General features: G+C 34.5%; 1 protein-coding gene across 5 annotated transcripts in view; it reads left to right on the top strand.

The window, feature by feature from the left end:
• The window catches only part of LOC149575800 (protein SAWADEE HOMEODOMAIN HOMOLOG 2-like), a 33,744-nt gene that overhangs the window by 8,424 nt on the left and 1,917 nt on the right, over positions 1-23,403 (top strand). For all 5 annotated transcript variants that reach the window (XM_089815599.1, XM_089815594.1, XM_089815598.1 and 2 more), the window contains 3 exons: positions 10,783-10,846; positions 22,897-22,948; positions 23,177-23,320. In XM_089815599.1, the coding sequence (XP_089671725.1) occupies positions 10,783-10,846; positions 22,897-22,948; positions 23,177-23,320 (260 nt within the window). The remainder of the gene's footprint in view (positions 1-10,782; positions 10,847-22,896; positions 22,949-23,176; positions 23,321-23,403) is intronic.

The following is a 23,403-nucleotide window of genomic DNA, read 5'->3' on the forward strand; positions in this document are numbered from 1 at the left end:
TCAAATAGACACCCACCTTTATGCAAAATAAAGGAATCTTATTGAAAGGGGGACCTTACATTACACCTCCACTATCGACAACCAAGAGAATCTTTTGGTATACATCCATTGGTTGGAATTTACTCAAGCCTCTCCTTGGTTGCATCCTAAACTCCTCTCTTTAAATACCCAATAATAATAATACTGAGAGTAATTATTATAATAATGATAATAGTATTTACATTGATAAATAATATTGTCTCCATCCTCAAAATAACATAATTATTTTATTATAAATCATGCAACTATATAAATATGTATATCATATAGATATAATACATCTTAGAATCATATAAGATTTTTAATTTCCTCCTCCTTTTGAAGAAATCTCATTGTACTTATATTCTCCTTTATAATTACAATCTATGTGATAAGTCACAACTCTTCATACTTACAATATTTTCGAAAAGTCACTACCTTTAATAATCGTAATCTTTTCAAAAAGTTACAAAAGTTTATATCAATTTTGAAGAGTCACAAACATTCATAATAATGGCCCATTTGAAGAGTCACATCCTTTCAATATCATTGATACCTTCTGAGAAAGTTACTTCCTTATTTTCTTCACATTACTTTCCTCTTCCATTATTCCTTCTTTTACTCCTATCTTTTCCTCCTCTTCTTTTCTTCTTTGTGAAATGAACTCTCACTTCTTTTATAGCGTACTTTGAAAGTGTCATGTCTCTTATTACATATCTGTTGACTTTTCATTAGATTTCATTAACTTATTTTATATTATATTATTTATTTAATTGTTTACTTTCTGCAATATTTTGTAGTCAATTATATTTATTTATTCATTCGTTGTAGTTCTATGATTATTTAATTTTATTTATTTTTAGATCTTATTTGTGAGTATTTATTTTTATATATTATAATACTAATTTATTACTATTTCTTATTTTTTATATGTCAAATACTAATTGCAATATATGATTTTACTATCACTATGCATTTAATAATATTATCTCATTTAATTTTTATTTAAATTCTATCTAAAAATGGAGACATCCCTATTTGTAATTGATTGAAAGAATATATGAGTGGAATAGCCAATTGATTATTGAATAAATAAAATAAATATATACATTGGATATATTAAAATTCTTGAATAATAATTTATTAAACATAATGGTTAATTTATATAATAAAAGATAAATAACAATTAGACATCAATTAAACAATATTAATTAATTAAATGATATTAATAACTACAAATATATCAATATATTCATTATGGACCATTATTCAAATAATAATATTATTAAAATAAATAAAGGGTCAAATATCTAAGTGAGCACTATTAATTACAAGGCAACAATGAATAAATATAAGTGGTGGAGCTTATATATGGATGCAACCCTTGTAAGGGTTGCATCCATAACAGCCCACCACATATACAAACAAGTGGACAAATGGGTTGAAAAGGGCAGAAAAAGATATAAAAAAATTAGGGGAGGAGTATCAAACGTAAGGGGAAGAAGTAAGATATGAAACGTAGAGCAAATAAGTAGGCATTACATGTGGTATCAGAGCCATGATCTTGCCATCCTTTAGGGAAAAGGTGAATTGATCAATCTGTCCATTCAAGGGAAAAGAAATATAAGAATGTGTTTGGATAATATTCAAGGATTTGGGTAAGTTTATCAAACAAAAAATAATAATAACAATAATTTCTATAAAAGATTGTGACTCCTTCACGTTGGAAGTTATAAAAAGAAAGAGCAATTGCTTTAAAGAAATCATCATCAACTCATTCATCAAATAGATAATTCAAACCAATTATTCTATAAGGATCAATAATACATTCATCTTTCAATTAGGAAGCCATCAATTAAATGATTTATGCTGGCTTAAAATCAATTGAATGACTCATTAAAATTTCTCCAACCTAGACATTATGAACATTATTAATCAACCTACAATATGTCATTCTATATTATTCAAACATGAATCTATCATCAGTCACACTCAATCAATTACCAACCTGATTAGCATATAACCACTCGAGGTTGAGCCACTCGTAACATTCAATCAATTTATCTCCAACTCTTGGTTGTGTCATTTAATTCAAACTTGGAAATTGAAGAAAGCAATGTAACAAGAGCTAAGGGTTCATTGAGATCTAACAAATCAAATGAAAAATGTAATTGCTTGAGGACAAGCAATTTTGGGAAGGGACTGTAATTCCCCCTCTAATAATGAAATTTAATATTAAATCATAATTGACATCCCTATTTGTAATTGATTAAAATAATATACGAGAGGAATAGCTAATTGATTATTAAATAAATTAATTAAATATATACATTGGATATATTAAGAATAATGGAATAATAATTTATTAAAGATAATTGTTAATATATATAATTAAAGACAAATTACAATTAAATGTTAACCGATATTAAATAATTAAATAATATTAATAAACTAAGAATATGTTAATACACTCTATGGACTGTTATTCAAATAATAATAATATTAAAATAAATAAAGGGTCAAATATATAAGTGACCACTATTAAATACAAGGCGACGAGGAATAAATACAAGTGGTGTCACATATATATTAAGCAACCCTTCTAAAGGTTGCGTCCATAACAGCCCACCGCATATACAAACAAGTGAATGGATGGATTGCAAAGAGCAGAAAAATATATTAAAAAAATAGGGAAGGAGTATCAGAGTTAAGGGGAAGAAATAAGATACGAAACATGAAGCAAATGAGAGGACATCACACATTTCTTGCAAAGAGCCAAGCGAAACAAGCCATAGAAATCATAGTAAAGTCCAAGACCACTATATTGAATGTGAGGATGATTCCGATTTGGAAGAACCTAAGTCACAACTAGCCATTGAGGATGAAAGCATATACAATGACAAACTTGCATCTCTTCTAGGAGTGCCTTGATATCACCCATTTAGGGTGCAAGGAGTATTGATTCTATATAGGATGATTGCGCTTATAGTACCACCCACAATTCCATTGATGAAAGTTGTGTTGTTAAGAGAGGTCCAAAAGGTGAGGTTTCCGAAGGGTTCAATGTTATTGTTTCTTATGGAATCATTGTACCATGCACTAAAATAATTTGACAACTTAATCTATGGGAGATCATAAGGTATGTGATGTTTTATATTTTGTGTGATTAGGAGAGTTTGACATGGTTCCAGGTGTGCAATGGTTTTGCTTCCTTAGTTAATTTTCACAAAATTATTATCCATGGATCTCAAGTTTAAAGTTGAAGGGAAGGATGTGTTTAGAGAAATTTGCAGTGGTGCACCATGGGTGGTAATGGCTAAAGGACAGAGATAAGATAATATAAATTTATTAATGTCCAACAAGAGACCACAAGGGTCTAAGGGACTACCAAGATGCAACAAAAGAGACCAGTTAAATAGCAGGAGCACCAAGTAGTGTTCGGGGATAGAAATAGAAGACTGTTAAAGCATGTAGCTTCGGTCTGACAATGACTGTGATAAGATCTATATATACATATGTATATATGTATACCAAAATGATGTACATACTGTTATATATACATACATATATATACATATATATATAATGGTAGTATATGTAATTCTGCATATGATCGATACAATTGAACCGATGAACATATATATATTATCTGAGATCACATCTCAGCCATGATCAAAACTTATTCAGATTCCTTTGATTTAAAGGTCATTATTGATCTATATAAATATCAGGCTGCATATGAATCGAGTTCATTATGATCAGTTATACATGTTTAAGACGTATAATCAGGTATGATAAACAAACATTGAACCGGTATGACGATGAATGGTCATTTCTCCATTTGGAGACATGCCCATTCACCCTGACACCCCTCCGTGTAATATGTATACTCAATCTACCTGGCATAACAAGGCATTGAAATCAATTAATGCAAGTATATCAAAGGATCGATTGCATCTCAAGTTAAAGAACATCTTTGTTATCTCTGTTATTTTTGAACTAACTTATACAGATTTTGGAGCAATTAAAATTCATTGACATCAGTGTTCAAATCTGCAAACAAAATTGTGCATCAGTCAGCCTCACATTGAAATCTGGTAAGAAACTTTACATGGTATTAGAGCTAGGTTAAGGAGAGATCTCATTTAGTTTAAGAGATTAGATTTCACATTAAGGTGCAGTCTCACATTACTCTTCAAGATGACAAACATGTTAAGATCCAAACACCACCTTATAAGTGCTGATATCTTCGAATCCTAGAAACTTTGTATAATTATGCTATTAAAAGAGAACAAAGATTCCTTTGTAAAAGAAGAAAAGGAAGAGCCTAAAGATGATCCAGAGAAAATTGTATGGATTGAAAACAATGAGAAGGCCATGAAGATAATCGTAGATGTTGTTCGAGATCACATAGTGCCTATTGTGGCAAAACATGCAATAGCATATCACATGTTTAAAGCTCTTGAAAATGCATTCATAGCAAATAACACTAGTAGAAAACTTGCTCTTAAAAGACAAATGAATAATATCAACATGAATAAAGGAGAAACAATAAATGCCTTCTTCATGAGAATCACAGAATTGAGAGATCAATTAATTATCTGCAATCAGTTATGAGATTGACAACCAATAATTATCCCTAATAGCGTTAGGAGGACTATCAAATTCTTCAGAGTCCTTTGTACAAGGTATAAGTGCAAGATCTAAAATCCCAAAACTAGATTGATTAAGATCTGATTGTCTTCAAGAAGAGTCGAGATTAATGATTAAAGGAAAACATAAAACCTTAGATGAAGACATTCATGTTCTTAACACTAATTCTCATAAGAAGGGTAAGAAGAAGAACACCAAAAGGAAAAAAAACTTTCATGGAAAAGGAAAGTCAAAACAGAAGAAAGACTTGTCCAAAATTCAATGTTTTAGATGTAATCAATATGGACATTATGCACTAAATTGTCTTGATCGATCAAAACTTCAAGCATCATTTGCTAAAATTGATAAATCAATCGAAGGTCAAGATTCTGAGAAATATGCCTTCTACTCAGTCTTCTCTAGTCAAATATCAACCAAGTCCAAGAGCTGGATAATTGATAGTGGATCTTCAAGACACATCACTGGATATCAAGATAACATAGAAAGCATGCAAATATAAACAAATGAAGAAGTTACAATTTGGGATTATTTTTTCACATTCCGTAAAATGAATTGGGACCTGCACCATCAAATTAAAATCTGGAAAATCTATTAAGCTTTCTGGAGTTCTATATGTACAGGGTATTAGAAGGAATTTAATATCTATATCAGCACTTTAAGATGATGGTTATAGAATTACTTTCATGGAAGGCAAAGTGCTAGCATGGGCCAAGAATTCCACTATAAAGAAGGCTCAAACAATAGGAGCACGACGAGGACTATTATATGAGCTTTGCACTAAGACAAATCTTGCACTTGTTCATGAGACTTCAGATTCAAATGAAATCTGGCATAGAAGATTAGGTCATATCAACTTTCGTGCTCTAACATCTATGGAGAAGTTGGTAACTGGAATGCGCAAATTAATTCAAATTCACAATGAATCTTGCAAAGGTTGTGCTTTGGGGAAAAACACTAAAAAGTCATTTCCTCATAGTTTGAGCAAAACTAAAGATGTGTTAGAACTAGTGCACTCTAACCTATGTGGACCATGTCTACACCATCCATAAGAGGGTTCTTGTACTATGTGATATTTGTTGATGTTTTTTCAAGGAAGACATGGATATACTTCCTTAAGTGCAGGAATCTAAAGAGGTTTTTTCTAAATTTAAAATTTCAAAACAGTTATTGAAAACTCCTAAGAAAAGAAAATTAAAGTTCTAAGAATAGATAGTGGGAAAGAGTACACTTCTGAAATATTTAAAGAATTCTGCAAATTTGCTGGGATTAAGAGGGAGTTTACAGTTCCCTACAATCCTTAACAAAATGGAGTTGCTGAAAGGAAAAATAGAACCATTTTAGAAGCTACTAGGGCTATGATAAATGATCAAAACTTGAGCATGGCATTTTGGGCTGAAGCATCTAATACAACAGTCTGTATTTAGAATAGATGTTCTCACTCACATTTGGACAACAAAACTCCCAAAGAAGCATTTTTAGTAATGAAACCTAACATTAGCCATTTAAGGATATTTGGATGTCCTGTGTATGTTCATGTACCTAAGGAGAAACGGACAAAGTTAGAACCTATTGGAAGAAAATGAATTCTTATTGGTTTTAGTGAAACAGTAAAAGGGTACAAAATCTACATACTTGGATAGAAACAAATAGAACTCAACAAAGATGTCATCTTTGAAGAAGATATTGCTTTCAGAAGAGCCAAAATTTCAGATGAACTAGATACAAATGATTTATCCTGTTCCCTAGAAGAGGCTTCTGCTCCTGAGATTCAGAGGGAGTACCATGAAGAGACTTCAAATGAAAATGAGATCCTTCCAGAGACTCAAGAAGAGAGTCTTGATAATAATCCTAAAAGGCCACTTTGGGCAAGGAAAATCATAGAGGAAGGAGATGAATTTGCAGCACCTTTAGGGACATTCAGAGAAAGCAAAAGACCTCGAAAATTAGGATACAATGCATTCATGTGTAAGATTCCAAACTCTAAACTTTCTAATGCTTCAAAAGCACTTAAACATCAAGTTTGGAAAGATGCAATGGTGGAAGAGTATCAGTCCATACTAAAAAATAGTGTTTGGGATATAATTCCTAGACTTAAAGGAAAATCTATTGTTTCATCCAAATGGCTCTTCAAAGTCAAGTATGCTGCAGATGGTAGCATTGAAAAACATAAAGCTCATTTTATGGCTTGAGGATTCTCTCAAAAAAAAGGAATCGACTTTGAAGAAACTTTTGCACTAGTTGCTAGGTATACCTCAGTTAGAACTGTAATAGCCATTGCAACAACTAAAGGTTGGAAAATTCTTCAAATGGATGTAAAAACTGCTTTTCTAAATGGAACAATTGAGGAAGAAGTATACTTAGAACAACCAGAAGGATTTGTGACTCATGACACTGCCTCCTATGCATGTAAATTGAAAAAGGCTCTATATGGACTCAAACAGGCTCCCCGAGCCTGATATGAAAGGATTGATAATTATCTTCTAAGTCTTGGATTCACCAAGAATGATGCTGATCCAAATCTTCACTTTAAAGTAACTAAAGGTGATATGTTGATTCTAATTCTTTATGTTGACGACCTTCTGATTACAAGAGAAGACCATCTCATTAATCAGTGTAAGAAAGATTTGACTTCTGAATTTGACATAAAGGACTTAAATATTTTTTTGAGCGAATGATTCAATGTATGCAAGTTGAGATTTGATTAAATGATTGAGAGGAATTCAAGGAAGCTCTAATGAATGAGATTAAGTAGTAAAACATTGTCTACATAAAGGACAAACAAGAAGTTTGTTGTTGCTGATAGTCGAGTGGATAAAGAAGAGTCACCAAGGGATTTTTCATTACTTCCTTGGATTGGAAGTTCATTAGAAGTTTGGGAATATCTTCCTACATCAAAAGAAGCATATTGTCGATATTCTGATAAGATTTGGAATGTGGAACTGTCCACCTATGTCAACACCTATGGAAACCAACTTACACAAGCTAAAGGAAGCAAGTGCTGAATCCAGACTAGTTGATCCCACTTTATACAGACATATAATTGGGTCTCTGATGTATCTTGTGAATACTCGACCTGATATCTGCTATGTTGTGAATGCATTAAGTTAGTTCATGTGTGAACCACGTGAAATACATCTTGTTGCTTTGAAGCATATATTAAGGTACCTTCAAGGCACTATTGGTTATGAACTTAAATATGAGAATACCAGCTTGGAATTACATGGATATACTAATTTTGATTGGGCTAGAAGTGTAAAAAATCGGAAGAGCATATCACGATGTTGTTTCAGCTTAGGATCAGCTATGATCTCATGGATTTGCAGGAAGCAAGCTTCAGTTGTGCAGAGTTCTATTGAGGCAGAGTATATTGCAGCAGCTATGGGAGCTAGAGAAGCAGTGCGGCTTCGAAAACTGCTTTCTAGCTTATTCTGTGAGCCTTTGAAACCTACCACTATTCATTGTGATAACCAAAGTTGTATCAAGTTATCCGTGAATCCGGTATTCCATGATAGATCCAAGCATATAGAAATTTCTTACCACTACGTAAGAGACATGGTGGAAAGGAGAGCTATTCAGTTGGAATATATTAATACAGGTGATCAAACAACTGACATTCTCACCAAGGCTCTTCCTAAAGTGAAGGTTGATCATTTTAGAAAGAAACTTGGTATGGTTGAAATGTAGGTTTATGAGATTGAGTCTCAACTTTGTAAATTTGTATTATTTTTAATAAAGATGTTTAAAGTGTAAGCTCTTTTGTCATATGTGTGACTCTATGACTTATGGGCCTACCCTATGTACATTATTAAAATGTGACAATCTTTTATAACGAAATGTTGACTCTAATATTATAAGGTGACGACTTTATAATTATTAGATTACTATCGTGATGAATATCACGCGACTATTCATAGACAAGTCATGGTAGTTAAAAAGAACATGTTGATAGATATCATGTGACGTGATATCTGTAGAAGATCAGTATGTTCATTTTTTATCATGGTGGATATTATGTGACATAATATCTACGGATATACCATGATCTCTTATGGTAGATATCATGAGACTTGATATCTTTGTACACACCATAACTGGAAAGAATATCATGAGATTTGATTTTCTTAAGTATATCACTATCTAGGTGATATCACTTTTCAAATATGGAGAACTTATATATATGCACTTTGTCTTCCCTAGCTAAGAGGGAGTGTTAAAGCATGTAGCTTCGGTCTGACAATGACTGTGATCAGATCTATATATACATATGTATATATGTATCCCAGTATGATGTACATACTGTTATACACACACACACACACATAATGGCAGCATATGTAATTCTGCATATGATTGATACAGTTGAACCGATGAACATATATATATTATCTGAGATCACATCTCAGCCATGATCGAAACTTATTTTGATTCCTTTGATTTAAAGATCATTATCGATCTATATAAATATTGGGCTGCATATGAATCGAGTTCATTATGATTAGTTATACATGTTTAAGACTTGTGTTAAGTCTCGCTATAATTGGGTATGATAAACAAACATTAGACGGGTATGACGGTGAATGGTAATGTTTCCATTCAGAGACATGCCCATTCACCCTCACACCCCTCCCTGTAATATGTATACTCGATCTGCCCGACTTAACAAGGCATCGAAATTAATTAATGCAAGTATATCAAAGGATTAATAGCATCTCAAGTTAAAGACCATCTTTGTTATCTCTGTTATTTTTGTAATATAGAAACCATGCTCGGTTACAAAGGAATCAAACCCGAGGAAGGAGTTACGCGCATGGTAGGAAATGCAAGGTAGCTCATCATACGCTTGAATATTTGACAAAAATGAATAGCCAAGGTGGCCGAATATTAAAAGAGTTTAAGGGGCCACTAGACTTAATGAGGTATTTAATTTCTTAGCAATTTTTCTACACCCAAAACCTATTATAGATAATATTCATATTATGATTATCTAAGCATATTGTACTTGATGTTATATGCGTGTGTGTGTGTGTGTGTACATATATACATAGATACATATATATGTATATGTACATATGCGGTAAATGATAATTTAGTACACATATATGTATAGGTGTATTAAAGTACAATTATGCACACGTGTTACTCCAAGTAGTCCACATGTATGTATGTATGATTGCGTACAATTATACCTAGGTACCATGGATACTATCTATAATAGGGCATAAGCCAACAGATGGAGCAAATTCTTTGAGTGTAATACAAAAGTACAATCTTACTCTCTTTTATTTGTTTATGTGAAATATAAATATGTATGCATATTTGGTGATTTAGTTAGCTCATGGTGGACTCTTTGGCATCGTCTAGTTTGTCTAGTCTCCTTTCCCTTGACCATGGTGGTTTAGACTCATACTTGTTAGCTCGGTGGTAGGTTGGTGCGCATGTGCCCTATTCCCTCTCTGTCAATGCTTTCCCCCCTTGCCACGCTCCTACAAGAAGAAATAACATGGTGAAAGCATACTTCCACATCATTCAAATGAAATTTAGTTATCATAACTAATAACTATATTAACTAACCATTTCCAATTCATGTAATAGCATAAAGATTAACCAACATCTTCTGTTCCACATGAAATATAACAAATAACCGATATTTTCATTAACATGAAATCAAGAGTGAGTAACTAATTTAACGAACCATTTCTGAATAGCTTGAATATCAATGGCTAAAATAGAGTTTTCAAAATCAACAAAATAGGGGATGTTACACTTATATTGACGAGTTTCAAAGCATCCTCTAGCATTGAATTTCTAGCACTGAAACCCAGATTAATTTATGTTCTATGGTAATAGAGATATCTTTGGCAAGCAGAACAATACATTGCTTTCCATGTAATTATATTGAGGTGATAAGGAGTAAATGGGAGGATTATGACTTGTTGGTATAAATTGCTATATTAGAACTCTCCATTCAAGCTTTTTGCACAATATGTTGGGAAATAATTAAGTTGCAAAATAGTTATTTATACATATGTTTCCATGCTTTTGTTTTACTCTTATTCTGATAACTTAGATATTTCTTTGCAACTTGTTTTTGACCTTTATTGGCTGTCACAGGCAGAAATGTCCCAGATGTTTCACAAATGGAGTTCGAGGCCAAATCAGCAAGAGATGGGGCATGGTAAAGGAGTCTGTGAAACAATGCTTCCCTACTTTTTTATTTTGATTTATTATTTTATTGGCTTGAATAGTGAGAAAGTTTCACATCCTGAAACTTTATTACTAGGAAAGAGTTAACCCCTCCATTGTTTCTAGCAAAATTTTAAACGTATTTTATGTTACTTATCAGGGATCATCTGAATGTAATATGGTTTTAAGCTTTCTTTGTATGATTGGGTATGCCACTGCAAAAAGATATGCATTTGAATCATTCCATCTCTTAGAGTTTTACTGCTTTGGATAACTTGATGCCTAGCCGTGTAAACTAGTGTTTGCATGTGTGTATTTGTTACAGTTATTTCCAAAATATATTCAGGGATAAACAAACTCGTATTATAAATTCAGCCAAATATTTGCTGATGCTCTTTTTTTTCAACAATCATATTATTAGTCTATCTGATATAAGTTAGAAATGCTGAAACAATAAACATACCAACTTATTGTAGATTAGACTGAAATAACAGTTTATAAGCATGACATCAAGATAAGGAATAAATTAAAATTTGTGGAGACATCATTGCACGGTATCAGTAATAAATTACAGGGAAAATACACAAAATTACAGGGTATTTGTTGAACTTCTTGTCTACAAACCATTAATATCTACTGTCTAGCAAGATGCATGTGTTTTGTGATTCTTTTCCTTTTTGTAATAGATGTAGTTTTCTGCAGTTTTTCTATGTGAACAAAGCTGAACAGGCATAGATGTTCACCATACAATCACTTCAGCTATACAAGGGATATGGAGTGCATGGTTTCTGTAATAAGTATGTCTTTAATAATGCACCATTTATTGATTTTAGCATGATATATCTTCCATTTTCTTTTATTGGAGAATTTCACATAAATGGCTAACATTTTCTCAATAAATTCTGCTATTTAATTTTTGCTATGTTTTTTTTCCTTATTTCTGTTCACTGGTCTGATGCCATCTATGGTGCACATTCTTCTAATATGCCCTTCTGTCTGCCAGAAACATGTTTTCTCATTGTTAAATCTTCTTATGATCATCTTCCCATTACTATCCCTTGCCAAATGGATTAATAACATACAATTTTTTTTTATGGCAACCCTATTTGGTCCCAATATCCTCATCCTTAAGTCATTATCATTTGGAATCTGAAAATCAATAAAAAATTCTACCCAATTTTTAAAAAATAGTCTAATATATTTATCTTATCTTCTGTTTGTTTCATGATGTCTTTGGAGAAACTGCATGCTATCCAAATTAAGTGTTCAATACCTTGACAAAACATTATCTGTTCTATTCCCTTGTTTTCTCTGCGTCTTAAAACTGATTTCTTTATTTGCAAACAGGATAAATGAATTTTGGAATTATAATTTAATTTTTGCCTATTTTTTTTTAATTCTCATGCATGTTTAATTCTATCTTCCCATCTTCATCTTCCCTTTTTTCCCATTTGCATTCTTGAAACATGTTGTTTTATTGTTCATTCATGTTATTATTTATGAAATTAGGATTATTTATGTTAGCATTTCCTCCCCTATATATATTGTTACGTTAACAAATGACACACAATTATGCCTACATTTCTATGTTTTATTCACTTATCTGATCTTACAGAGATAACATTGTACACTATGAATGCATTTTCGTATCATTGTAATAACTTGTCTATCCATTTATTAAGAGTGAAAAAAATGTAAATTATACAAGATATTGATATATGATCTTGGATACTAAACTGGCCGTCAAATGACATGTGGAGAAGTAACTTGGGTTAGTGTAACAATCAACTGACTGCAGTATGTGTAGAATCAGGGTGAAAGTATTGGCAGTTTCGATTGGGTTGGAGAGTCATTAATAAGGTTCACTTAATAGATCCTTTCCTCCTCAATTGACTAGTTCTGCATGTATTATAAATGCTAGAAAGACCAAATCCATAGGATGTACTATATAGTGTAGTGTATCTGAGCAGAGTGATGTATTTGGCACACAAGTTTAAGATGCACAAATTGAGGTGTGGCATTGAATATTTTTGGACTGTGTGGGTGAATATCTTAACTGGCTGTATGGAATGTATGGGCTGCTTTTGGTGGCAATTTTTTCACCTTTGAGATGTTCAATGCCTGACGTTGTTATAAGGGAGAATTTGAGAAGAAACAAATTTGCAGCAAGTGGTGACCTAGAGATTCTTCGTGGCAGATAAGCATGGCATGCATATTGAATGTAATGTCCCCTTTTTGCCTAGCATGTCAATAAATAAATAAAGACTAATGCTAGACTATTATCGATTCTTCCCATAGGCTAAAGCCTTTAGTTAATATAGGACACTAAGTGTTTAATTAGATAAAAAGAAGAAAAAGCTATAGTTATTGCTAAAATGAATTTAATTATTCATTGACAACTATTAAAAAGGGGCCAAGTTAAGTTATGACCTAAGTCTTTCCTAGGCCATGGGGCCAAGTTATTTAATGTGAGACAAAAATTATTATTGCCAAGTTGCTAAATAAGAGAATTAGAAGAACGCAATCAATAGATTTTTGGCTGGGGGATTTTTATAGAAGGTTCGATTGGGGTTTTGAGCGTCACTCTATTATGATATGTTGTTTTGATACTTGATAATTTCTTCATTGTTGCTGGTTTGACAGTAGCAGCCAAATCTGTGGTCAAAAACCCTAGGATATTCGTAGGTTGGATAGAAACCCAACACTACTTGAGAGGTGAGCTCACTCAGGGTTCATTATTGAGCAGATTTGCATCGTTCTAGACAGGTTTTGGAGGAAACTTTATGCATGTTCTAGCATTGTAACAACTGTACATTTGATGTAACAGCCGTGCATGTTTTATATCAGAATCATTATCAATAGATTTCTGGCTGCAATTGCTTATTTCCTTGGAAAACCATATTGTTTCCTTTGCATATTTGCATGTTGTTATTTGATGAAATGATGCAAAACATGGCAAAAATGGAAAACCCAAATCAGGTTTGAAACAATATCCTAATTCGGGATATTTAATTGAAAGTAACCTCTCGATGAGCTCAGAGGAATTGTAAAGCAGAGGCATGCCTATGATTGAGTTCTGAATCAAAATGTCCGCTTGGTTAGCTAGTAGGACTGTCAAATTCGTTGGTAGGATGCATGTCTCATAAATGAAATGAAACCCAGTACCAGTCCTGTGCAGCTGTGATGGATTAGCAGGAGACTCCAGTCTGTAGAGAGAAGATAAAATATGCAAGATTGAGTGCTGGCTTCATCAGACCAAATTTTCCTATGTAGGTGAGATTACTTACTGAAAAATTATAGGGAAGGTATCATCATGCAAAGTTACAGCTCTGAGAGTGGTTGGTAAGTAATTGCAAAGTTTAGAAAGATTTGGTTTTATAGAACAAGTAGAAGCGTAATAGATTGCAAGCAGAAGGGAATCATAGCAATGCAAATTTGGTAGTGCAAAGGCATTAAGCAATGTCCTTTCAACATTCTAAGGTGCAATGTTTTTCCAGTTTGCTGAGACCTGTGATTCATATAACTCCTATGGCAGGAAGGATACTCATACCAGGTGCTTAAAGCCTCTGAGACGATAGCTTCTGTGGATGGAAAATCAGCAGTTTTACATAAAGCTTTATTTGTCCTTCACTCACAATGTTTTCCACCTGCAGAAGCAGCAAGTCTGTCCAGGGCCCTCTGTGTGGAATCTGCTATAGCATTGCTCATGTCTAATACTTAAATCAAGCCTTGAAATTTTGAATGTATCATGACTGCCATAAGTTTGACTTAAATGCATTATAAAGTTAAAAATAAATTTAATGTTTCTGAAATTCAGGTCAATCTTAGATTGGAGCACTGAGAGGATACACTTCCATCAGTGGTATCAAAATTGCAGTTTTTTTTGTGTGTTGTAGGTCAACATGTCATATCATCATCAAAGTATTTATTATTATTATGAAGGTTAAAGTGTATAAGGTTAGAAACAATAAATACATGATGTTTTTGATTAAGAAAATACTAAATAGGGTTTGAAGGGCCCCTGAAACCCTGTACAAAGAGATCTTAAAGATTAGACATTAAGCCCATTAGACAAAACAGGACAAAAAAGGACAGAGCCAGCAACTGAACAAAAGCTAGCTACAAAAGGACAACACACAAATCACTAACAGAAAACACAAAATAAACAGAGAGAAAAGGACACCAAGAGGGAATTAACCCATTTTCTTTATCAGCTCCACTGGTTGCTCCTCTAGCTGGTCCATCTTCTCAGCAACCTCCTTGATTTGGCTGATGTCTGAAGAGGCCACCGCTGACATTTTCCTTGTGTATGCTCTGGTCGTCTTCCTAGGTCCTTCCTCGCTATCAATAGCAGCACCTTGATCCTCAGGAACAGTAACAATGGCCTTCTCCCTAGGGTTACCCTCCAACTTGCTGATGAGAATTTTAACATGCTCATTGGAAGCTTTGAGAATTTTATAGCTCTGATCAACAATACTTTTGAGGGTACTATCAATGCTATTAACCTTATTGTCCAGCTCCAAAACCTTGGCCTCTAGCCTGTAGTAAGCTGCCATGTCACTCAAAGAGCCCACCATAGGAATTTCCCTATCAGCAATGTCAGGAGACTTGTGACCATGAATCCTCCCCTCCAGAGAGCCCACCGTATTCTTTAAATCCATAATTTGTTGAAACATCCATTTAATGGATCTAAAATTATCCAGTAGACTGCTCTTGGCATTATTAAGCACATCCATATTTTCCTCCTTACTGTAATCACTAGAATCATCATTGAGGGATCTATGAGTTTCTGGAGGTCCACTTTACCTAGCTCCAGCTCACGAACCATAAGGTCAATTTTCTCTCTGGCAATCCCAAGCCTCACCATGTTAATGTTCATGTTCATGTTTTTCCATGCCATCTTCCTACCCTTAGAAGTGGCAGGGGACTCCTCAACATAAATCTTGGTCTGAGCAGCATGTGTGGAAACAACATCCTGGTCTGGCCCCTCAAGAAGAGAGTCATCCCCATATTGATCCTTTATGAGATTCAAAGGGGAATCCGAATCCCTGCAGACCCTAGCTACTCCTTTCCCAACTTTCTACTTCTTCCTTGATGGCTTGATGATCTTGTTGGTTCCCTCTTCATCAATGTTAGTATCCATATCATCACCTTCTTCCTCATAAGCATCAGACGAGAAAACAACTTTGGACTGTTTTTTGGTCACAGGGATCCTACCATGCTTCATTGTTGGACTTGTCTTCTTCTGTTTCTTATCCACCCCCTTCCCTTGCTTTCTCGTACTATAACCAACAACCTTAATATCAATATCCAAATCTTTATCCTCCTCAAAGTAGTCCTCATCAAAACCCACCTTTTTCTTAATCAGCTTCTTACTCAGAGCACTAAATTTTTTCTTAGGGGATTTCAGAGTGGCCTTCATAGGGGTCTTGAAGGTTGAACCCTTGCCCTTACCTTCTCTTTTAAGGACCACCTCCTCATCGTCCGAGTACAGTTTCAGAAGTATCCTGAGACTCCCCCGAGACCTCCTCCTCATCTTCCTCCAGACCCTTCACATCAAGAAATTTCCCAACTGAATGAGCTTTATTGTACTCATAAATGAGCAACATTAAGCCATCATGGAGTGGAGGGTTGGTAAAAATTTTCTCCCTCAGCCCATTGATGCTAGCATTCATGGAAGAGTAAAGGTAAAATAGAATGATATCTTAATATCATGCCTAAAATGACTCAATAAGACAAAATGGTGCGAACAAACACTTGAAAATCTTCCGTCCAAAGTAACATAGTAAACAATAGTACGCAAAACAAAACACCAAAGCTTCTTGATACAATTGGGCTGAAAATAGGTTTTACCTTCTTGCTTAACTAGGGCCTCACTCTCTCCAGGCTCTTTGAAAACTCCTCATTGGCAGTGTTTGAGAATTTGCGGTCAATGTAGAATTTCCTGTCGACAATCGGAATGTCAATCTTCTTGGAAATGAGCTCCTTAGTTATGGTAATACTCTAACTGCCAACATTTAGTGTGCCCTCGTTCCACTTCCTCATGAATAACTGGGTAACTTGCGCATTTCCACCATGGAGTCCATCCATGAAAGTGGTCAAGCCACCCTTCTCCAGAATCTTCCGAACCTTCGTTTGCCATTTCTAGTTTTTGCAATTTGAAGGTTCACGACGCTTGCGCTGATTCCCCCATGATCTTGTTCTTGGTGCACAAAAATCTTTTGCACAAAAAACTCGCAATAAAATGTAGAGACTGGTCAAAAGCTATGGCTCTCAATAACCCAAAAGCGTGCGAAAGAACGGATAAATAAATACAAATGTCGTGCTTTCTCGCTTTCCTGTGTCTTGTAATCAGCAAACTATCACCTCTCAGTACCTCCATTCCTATTAATAATAACTCCCTCCTTTCCGTTAATTATGCCATAATCAATGCATGATATGACTTCCTTTGGTAAGCTATCATTACCCTGCCATGTCATCCTCTTATCACACCTCACCACCACATTGGCAATAGAATCGGCCACCTTATTTGATTCATGATAGACATTAGATATATGACAATTGTCCATAGACTTAAGAATGTGAATAGTTTCCCTAATGATATTGTCAATATTCCAAGAGGGACTAGAAGAACCATTCAGGCAATTGACTATGTTCATTGAATCTCCCTCCAGCCAAAGCTTAGAGACCCCATTATCCTTTGCTAGTTTAGTAATATGGAGGGCGGCCATCGCCTCAGCAAAGTGGTTAGTCTGGATTCCCAAGGGAAGTGCCACCGCAGCCAAACAACAACCATAATGGCTTCAAGCTTTAGATACATTTGCAGGGTCCAAACAGTCCAAGCAAGTTTTCTTTATCAAGATATGTTTACATGTTTGGATTCCTCTTAAAAAGTCATGAATGATGTCCACAAGACTAAAAAGTTTAAGAGACCAAAGAATAATATCCTTAAGCGATCTTCCTACTCCTTTTGATGTCGGATCTGCTGCTATAAATCTTGGCTAGAAAGCTAGTAGTAAGGTGGATCTTATCTTCATCAAATAAATGGTTCACGTTGTCAATCTTCTAATTGTTTTCATATTAGTATGAATATCCTCATAAGCAGCACATTTTATGAAAAGTGCCATCCTTTCTCCACTATACCCTTATTGCAGAACATGCAAGTTTTCTCTTCCCACACTTCCTTGGGCCACTTCCACCTACTTGTTTCAAACGTGAGGTGATGTGATTGTCCTTAATCGCTCAACTAACAACCTTGGTTTTCCTTTAATTACTGCCCATAAGTATGCTTTCTCCCCATGTTCACAAGTTGGATTTAACTCTTTGATGTAACATGCTTTTTTTTCGTCTAATGTGATTAGTCCACATGGCTTTAATTACTGCCCATAAATATGTCTTCTCGCCATGTTCACGAGTTGGATTTAACTCTTGGATGTAATATGTTTTTTTTCACCTAATGTGAATAATCCACATGGCAGTTCTAAATTTTCTGTCACAAGTTCTTCTATTTCCTTCTTGCTATTAGGACATCGATGTAGCTTGATGTTCCACTTGGTCAACCATTTTTTTGTTTTGCTTCATCCATGTTTTCTTCCTAGAGTCAAGGCCCTCCTCCATGGCTGTTTTGAGTCACCATTGGTTATTCATGTTTTCAACTTTCTTTAAATAACTTGATAACTGGGTTATCACTGATGCCTCCAATGAAAAAGTACTTGCTTTCGCCAAAAGGATTTCATATGGGACTGAGGTCAACTTTGAGATTGCTAGTAATTAGGTGCTTTTGAATTCTATTTAATCGTCTGCATTTTTAGTTTGACATGCTGCCATCCCAAACTTCACAATCATAGAGGACCACCGATGTGACCAGAAAAAAAAAAAGAGATTTCTTGGTTTTCTAGTTTCAAACTTCAACTTGTCCGCACCTATTTTGGAGTGGGTATGATGCCTTTTGTCCTTCCTGTATCCTTTTCGCCCTACAAGTCTCCCAATTTAGCTTACAAGGGAAGTCAGTCCCAAGATATTTGTATTTGTGTTGGGATGTAAGCAAACATGCAACTACGTTGGTGTTCAGGATAACTTTTAGTATGGAGATTCCACAAAATTGAATGACGAACTAGAATAACACACAATTTCCAATGGCCTTCTTGGCCTATCTATGATTATAATTGATAAGTAGGAGATATTTTCCACCACAAGTCAAATTGTGATGTTGCTATCAGGATTTAGTTGTGTTGTTTTTTTGGAGTTGAACTCATTGATTCATGCTTCATAAGCAGTGGTTTACACGAACCCATCTCTCATGAGAATGAATGAAACACTTAGCACTTGTTGGATATAGGTGATGCTCACAACGGCGAAGCACTAAGACTTCTCGGGAGTCACCTATCCTAGTACTACTCTAGCTTGAGCGCACTAAACTAAAGAGTTTCTGACATGGTTAAACCCACTTTGCTTGCAACCCTATTTGCAAAACCTTCACCAAGTGTTGTGCCTTATGAACCATTCATTAGAAAGTCCCTTAAGCTCATCAATTTTTCTAATGAATTGTTAATAAGGTGCAACACTTGGTGAAGGTTTTGCAAATCGGGTTGCAAGAAGAGTGGGTTTAACCATGAAGGAAACTCCTCAATTAAGTGTCCTTGAGCTGGAGTAGTATTGGGATGGGTAACCTCCCAGTGCTTCACCTTTGTGAGCATCCTAGATCCAATGAGTGCTAAGTTTTCCATTCACTCTCATGAGAGATGGGTTCGTGTGAACCACTACTCATGAAACATAGGTCAACGAGTTTGACTCCAAAAAAACTACACAATAAAATCCTGATAGCAATTTCACAATATGAATATAATTTCTCGACCTTTTACTCACTAAAGTTGGTTGTGTACATGTTGTAGTACGAGCTGCAAAGAATACATTAAAATTTCCCTAGTGGAAGGTTTGGGTCATACAAAAGTTGGTGTAGAGCGATGAGCAACTCATCTCAACAAAAATTCCTGAAGAATATGCAATTCTCAAGGAAATAGCAAGTCACAATTTTTTCTTTAAGAAGAATGTGTAAGGCACTCTCACTAAATTCTTCAAAATGATGAAGCAAGGTTGCTCGACATAAGTATGAAGAGGACTATTGGGAAGCTTGCAATGATTTGTCTTAATGGCACAAGTTGCGAACTAATAGATGAAACAAAACAACATAGCCGGATAAAGATTTTAAGAAGAATAAAATGTACTAAATTAAACTTTGAACACCACAGAGCTGCCTTTAGGAAAATTATTTCTAAATGATATGCCAATGGCACAAGTTGTGAACTTATAGATGAAACAAAAGAACATAGCCGGATAAAGATTTTAAGAAGAATAAAATGTACTAAATTAAACTTTGAACACCACAGAGCTGCCTTTAGGAAAATTATTTCTAAATGATATGCCATGAATGGATCTACAAAATTGAATACAAGGCAGATGGCACAATTTGTAAGAAAAAAGCAAGGTTGGAAGCTGAAGGCCAATGACAAAAACTATTTATAGTCTGTAGCAATAATGAATGCATTTAGCTTACGTCTTACAAGAAATGACAACTCATCAAGTGCATGTACATGCCTTCTTGAATGGAATTTTTGTATAAAAAAATCTGTATAGAGCAACCTTGAAACCTTTCAGAGAACCGAAAATAAGATCCAATGAAACAGGTTTATGAAGGCCTTGTTTAATCTAATTCATGGAACTTAAGCCTAATAATCAAGGATTAATTTATATTTTTGAAGAGAAATGACTGATTTTTTGTTTACACCAAACTGCTTGGGTAAGGCATTTTGAGAGATGAGACCAATGTTGATGATTTAGTCCATAATAGCAAGCAATTGTTGGCATTTGCAAGGTTGAAGAATGATTTCAAATTTTCGGGAAGGATTTTGATAGGCAGATTGTGGGGAGTTATTGCTAAATTAAATAGAACACTATTTTAATATTATGTTAGTTAACAGGATTGATTATTACAAAGAGTTTCATATCCTTATATAGTGATAAAAAACCTAAATGGATAAGCATTACATGATTCACTAATAAGCAGACTAAAAGAATAGAAAGAAAACACTCACCACAAAGAGGGCTTTATTACAACTTTAGCCTTAATATCATTTTAGTACCCCCCTTTGAGGCTTTCTTCATCGAAAACATATCAAAAGACTTTCTTTGAAAACATACCATACACCAAGTAGAACTCTATCAAGCTGTCTTGAACATTTGTCAAGGTGTCACTTCTAAGTTGAATTCTGAAGTTACCTGAAATCCTGAATCACAGATCTACTGAACTATTGGAGAACAATCCATGCTGAGCTACTCACAAAGAATTCCGCCAAGTTGTCTCGTAGTCATCATAAGGGTATGATTTCTTAAATCCACAGACTCCCAATCTAGCTAGGCAACCAATAAAAGTTTTGTCTACCCTTTGGCTTCCTACCTGTCTTCAGTGAGCTAGATTTGTTTAAAATGCATAAAGAAATTATTTGTCACATTAAAGAAACTTGTGGGTATATGTAACTCGCAAGCATGCAAATGCAAGTAATTTGGTATAAAAATCCTTACACTAGTCTTTGGGAAAACTCTCCCACACATTAAAATTCCGACTCATGATTTAATCATGAAACCTTGACAATTTTTCCACAGGATTCAGCTTTGTTTCATGTCTCCCTACGCTGACACCATATTGTAAAACTTAATAGAAACAGTATTTTAATACTAAACCAATTCGGGTGCAGATGGATGTGGGTGTGAAAATCCAGTTGGGTTTTGGGTGTTTTTATATATATATAAATACACGAAAAAAAAAACAAGAAATATATAGAATTAAATCATTTGATACTATGCTACTTCATCATTAATGATGATAAATATTAAATATTAAAGTTATGTAATGTCCCCATTTTACAATATTAATTTTTCCTTGTAGATTATTATAAATCAAGTAGATTTCAGAGATACCTTCAAACTTGGTGAGAATTCCAGAATTGCCTTGTGTGTGTGTGTGCCTATATATATATATATATATATATGTTCCCTCTTGAATTGCCGGTTGTACAGCAATATCCCTGTATTTGCTATGACTCTTTTTTGTGCCATTTTATATTCCCCGACCCTTCCTATTCCCCTATCATTGACTGTCTGTCTTATATATCTTTCTTCTTCCGTTTGGCTGGGTTGCGTCTCTTCAACCATAAGGGGACAATTGCACCTCTTCATTAATTAAATAACTATTAATAATGTCCGTTGTTTTTCAGTATTCCCTAATCTCATCGTATTATTGCTGCCCCATATTATAACAGCTGACTCATCGATTGTGGTATTGCTGTTCATCATGCTGCTGGGTGTCATAAATACATGATCGTCTATAGTTTTTTTATTTATACTCTTGAGATGTCACTGGTTCCTGTTTATACTTCCTTATTTGTTGAAGAAGTGAATTGCTGGAAGTGATGGGTGAAGGCTTGTCTAATACGAGATGCTCCATATGGGCTTATGGGTTCCTCTGCCTCCCAGCGCATCCGAGCTCTGCTCCAGTGCCTCTGGTAACGTAGTTTTAATATAATATTAATTAATAGGATTGATTATTATAGAGCACTTCATCTCTTTATATAGAGATTGGAACCAAACAGATAAACATTGCTTGTCTCACTAAAAAGTGAACTTAAATAATTAGAAAGAAAATGCTTGCTACTAAGATGGCTTTATTCCAACTGTAAGTTGTACTTGTAACCCTTATCTTTTAATAATCTACAAGGTTACCTGGAGAGGGAGAGAATTGGAGGTCTCCAGTACTGTTACCGATACGACTTAGAAAAGGAGGAGACAGGGTATTTGGAGAGGGCAATTTTTCTTTTAATATAATTTAATAATTTCATAGATTCATTGTAATGTCCCCTGCTAGGACATTAAATTATTTATTATATATTTTTCCATTAGAAATATTTATAGCACTTTGTGAAGCTTATAATAATTCCTCTGCCACACTCATCCTTTTGAATCTGACGTGAGTTGTCTTTGTTAATACAGGTATGATGTTGCTTCATTTGTCACACACAGAATGTTTGACTCAGGCGATCCAGTAAGTAGTAATGTTTGCTTAATCCACCTTTTTGAGTATCCACTATTGAGTGCCTTTTGTTGGGATGAAGTTGTTCTAAAGGCTTATGTTATTGCCTCCTGGTCTGTTTCTTATGTTCTGGATATCTCCATTCAGCAGAGTAGATTGTTTTGAATTCCTATCACCTAAATTTCTTTTAGTGTTTTCTTGTGCAAGGGAAGTGCTAATCAACTATTCCCTTTTATACAGGAAGTCCGTGTAAGATTTGCTGGGTTTGGAGCAGAGGAAGATGAGTGGGTCAATGTGCGAAAGTGTGTTAGACAGCGCTCTCTCCCTTGTGAAGCTTCTGAATGTATAGCAGTTCTTCCTGGAGATCTCATACTCTGTTTTCAGGTGCCATTTGAGAAGATCTTCAATATTTCCTTGCATTCCAATTCTTGACACACAAAACAGCTCTCAACTAATCTGAAATATAT

The sequence above is a fragment of the Cupressus sempervirens genome, chromosome 2 (assembly GCF_028749045.1).
Source record: "Cupressus sempervirens isolate cs-2001-9-10 chromosome 2, ASM2874904v1, whole genome shotgun sequence".
Lineage (NCBI taxonomy): Eukaryota > Viridiplantae > Streptophyta > Pinopsida > Cupressales > Cupressaceae > Cupressus > Cupressus sempervirens.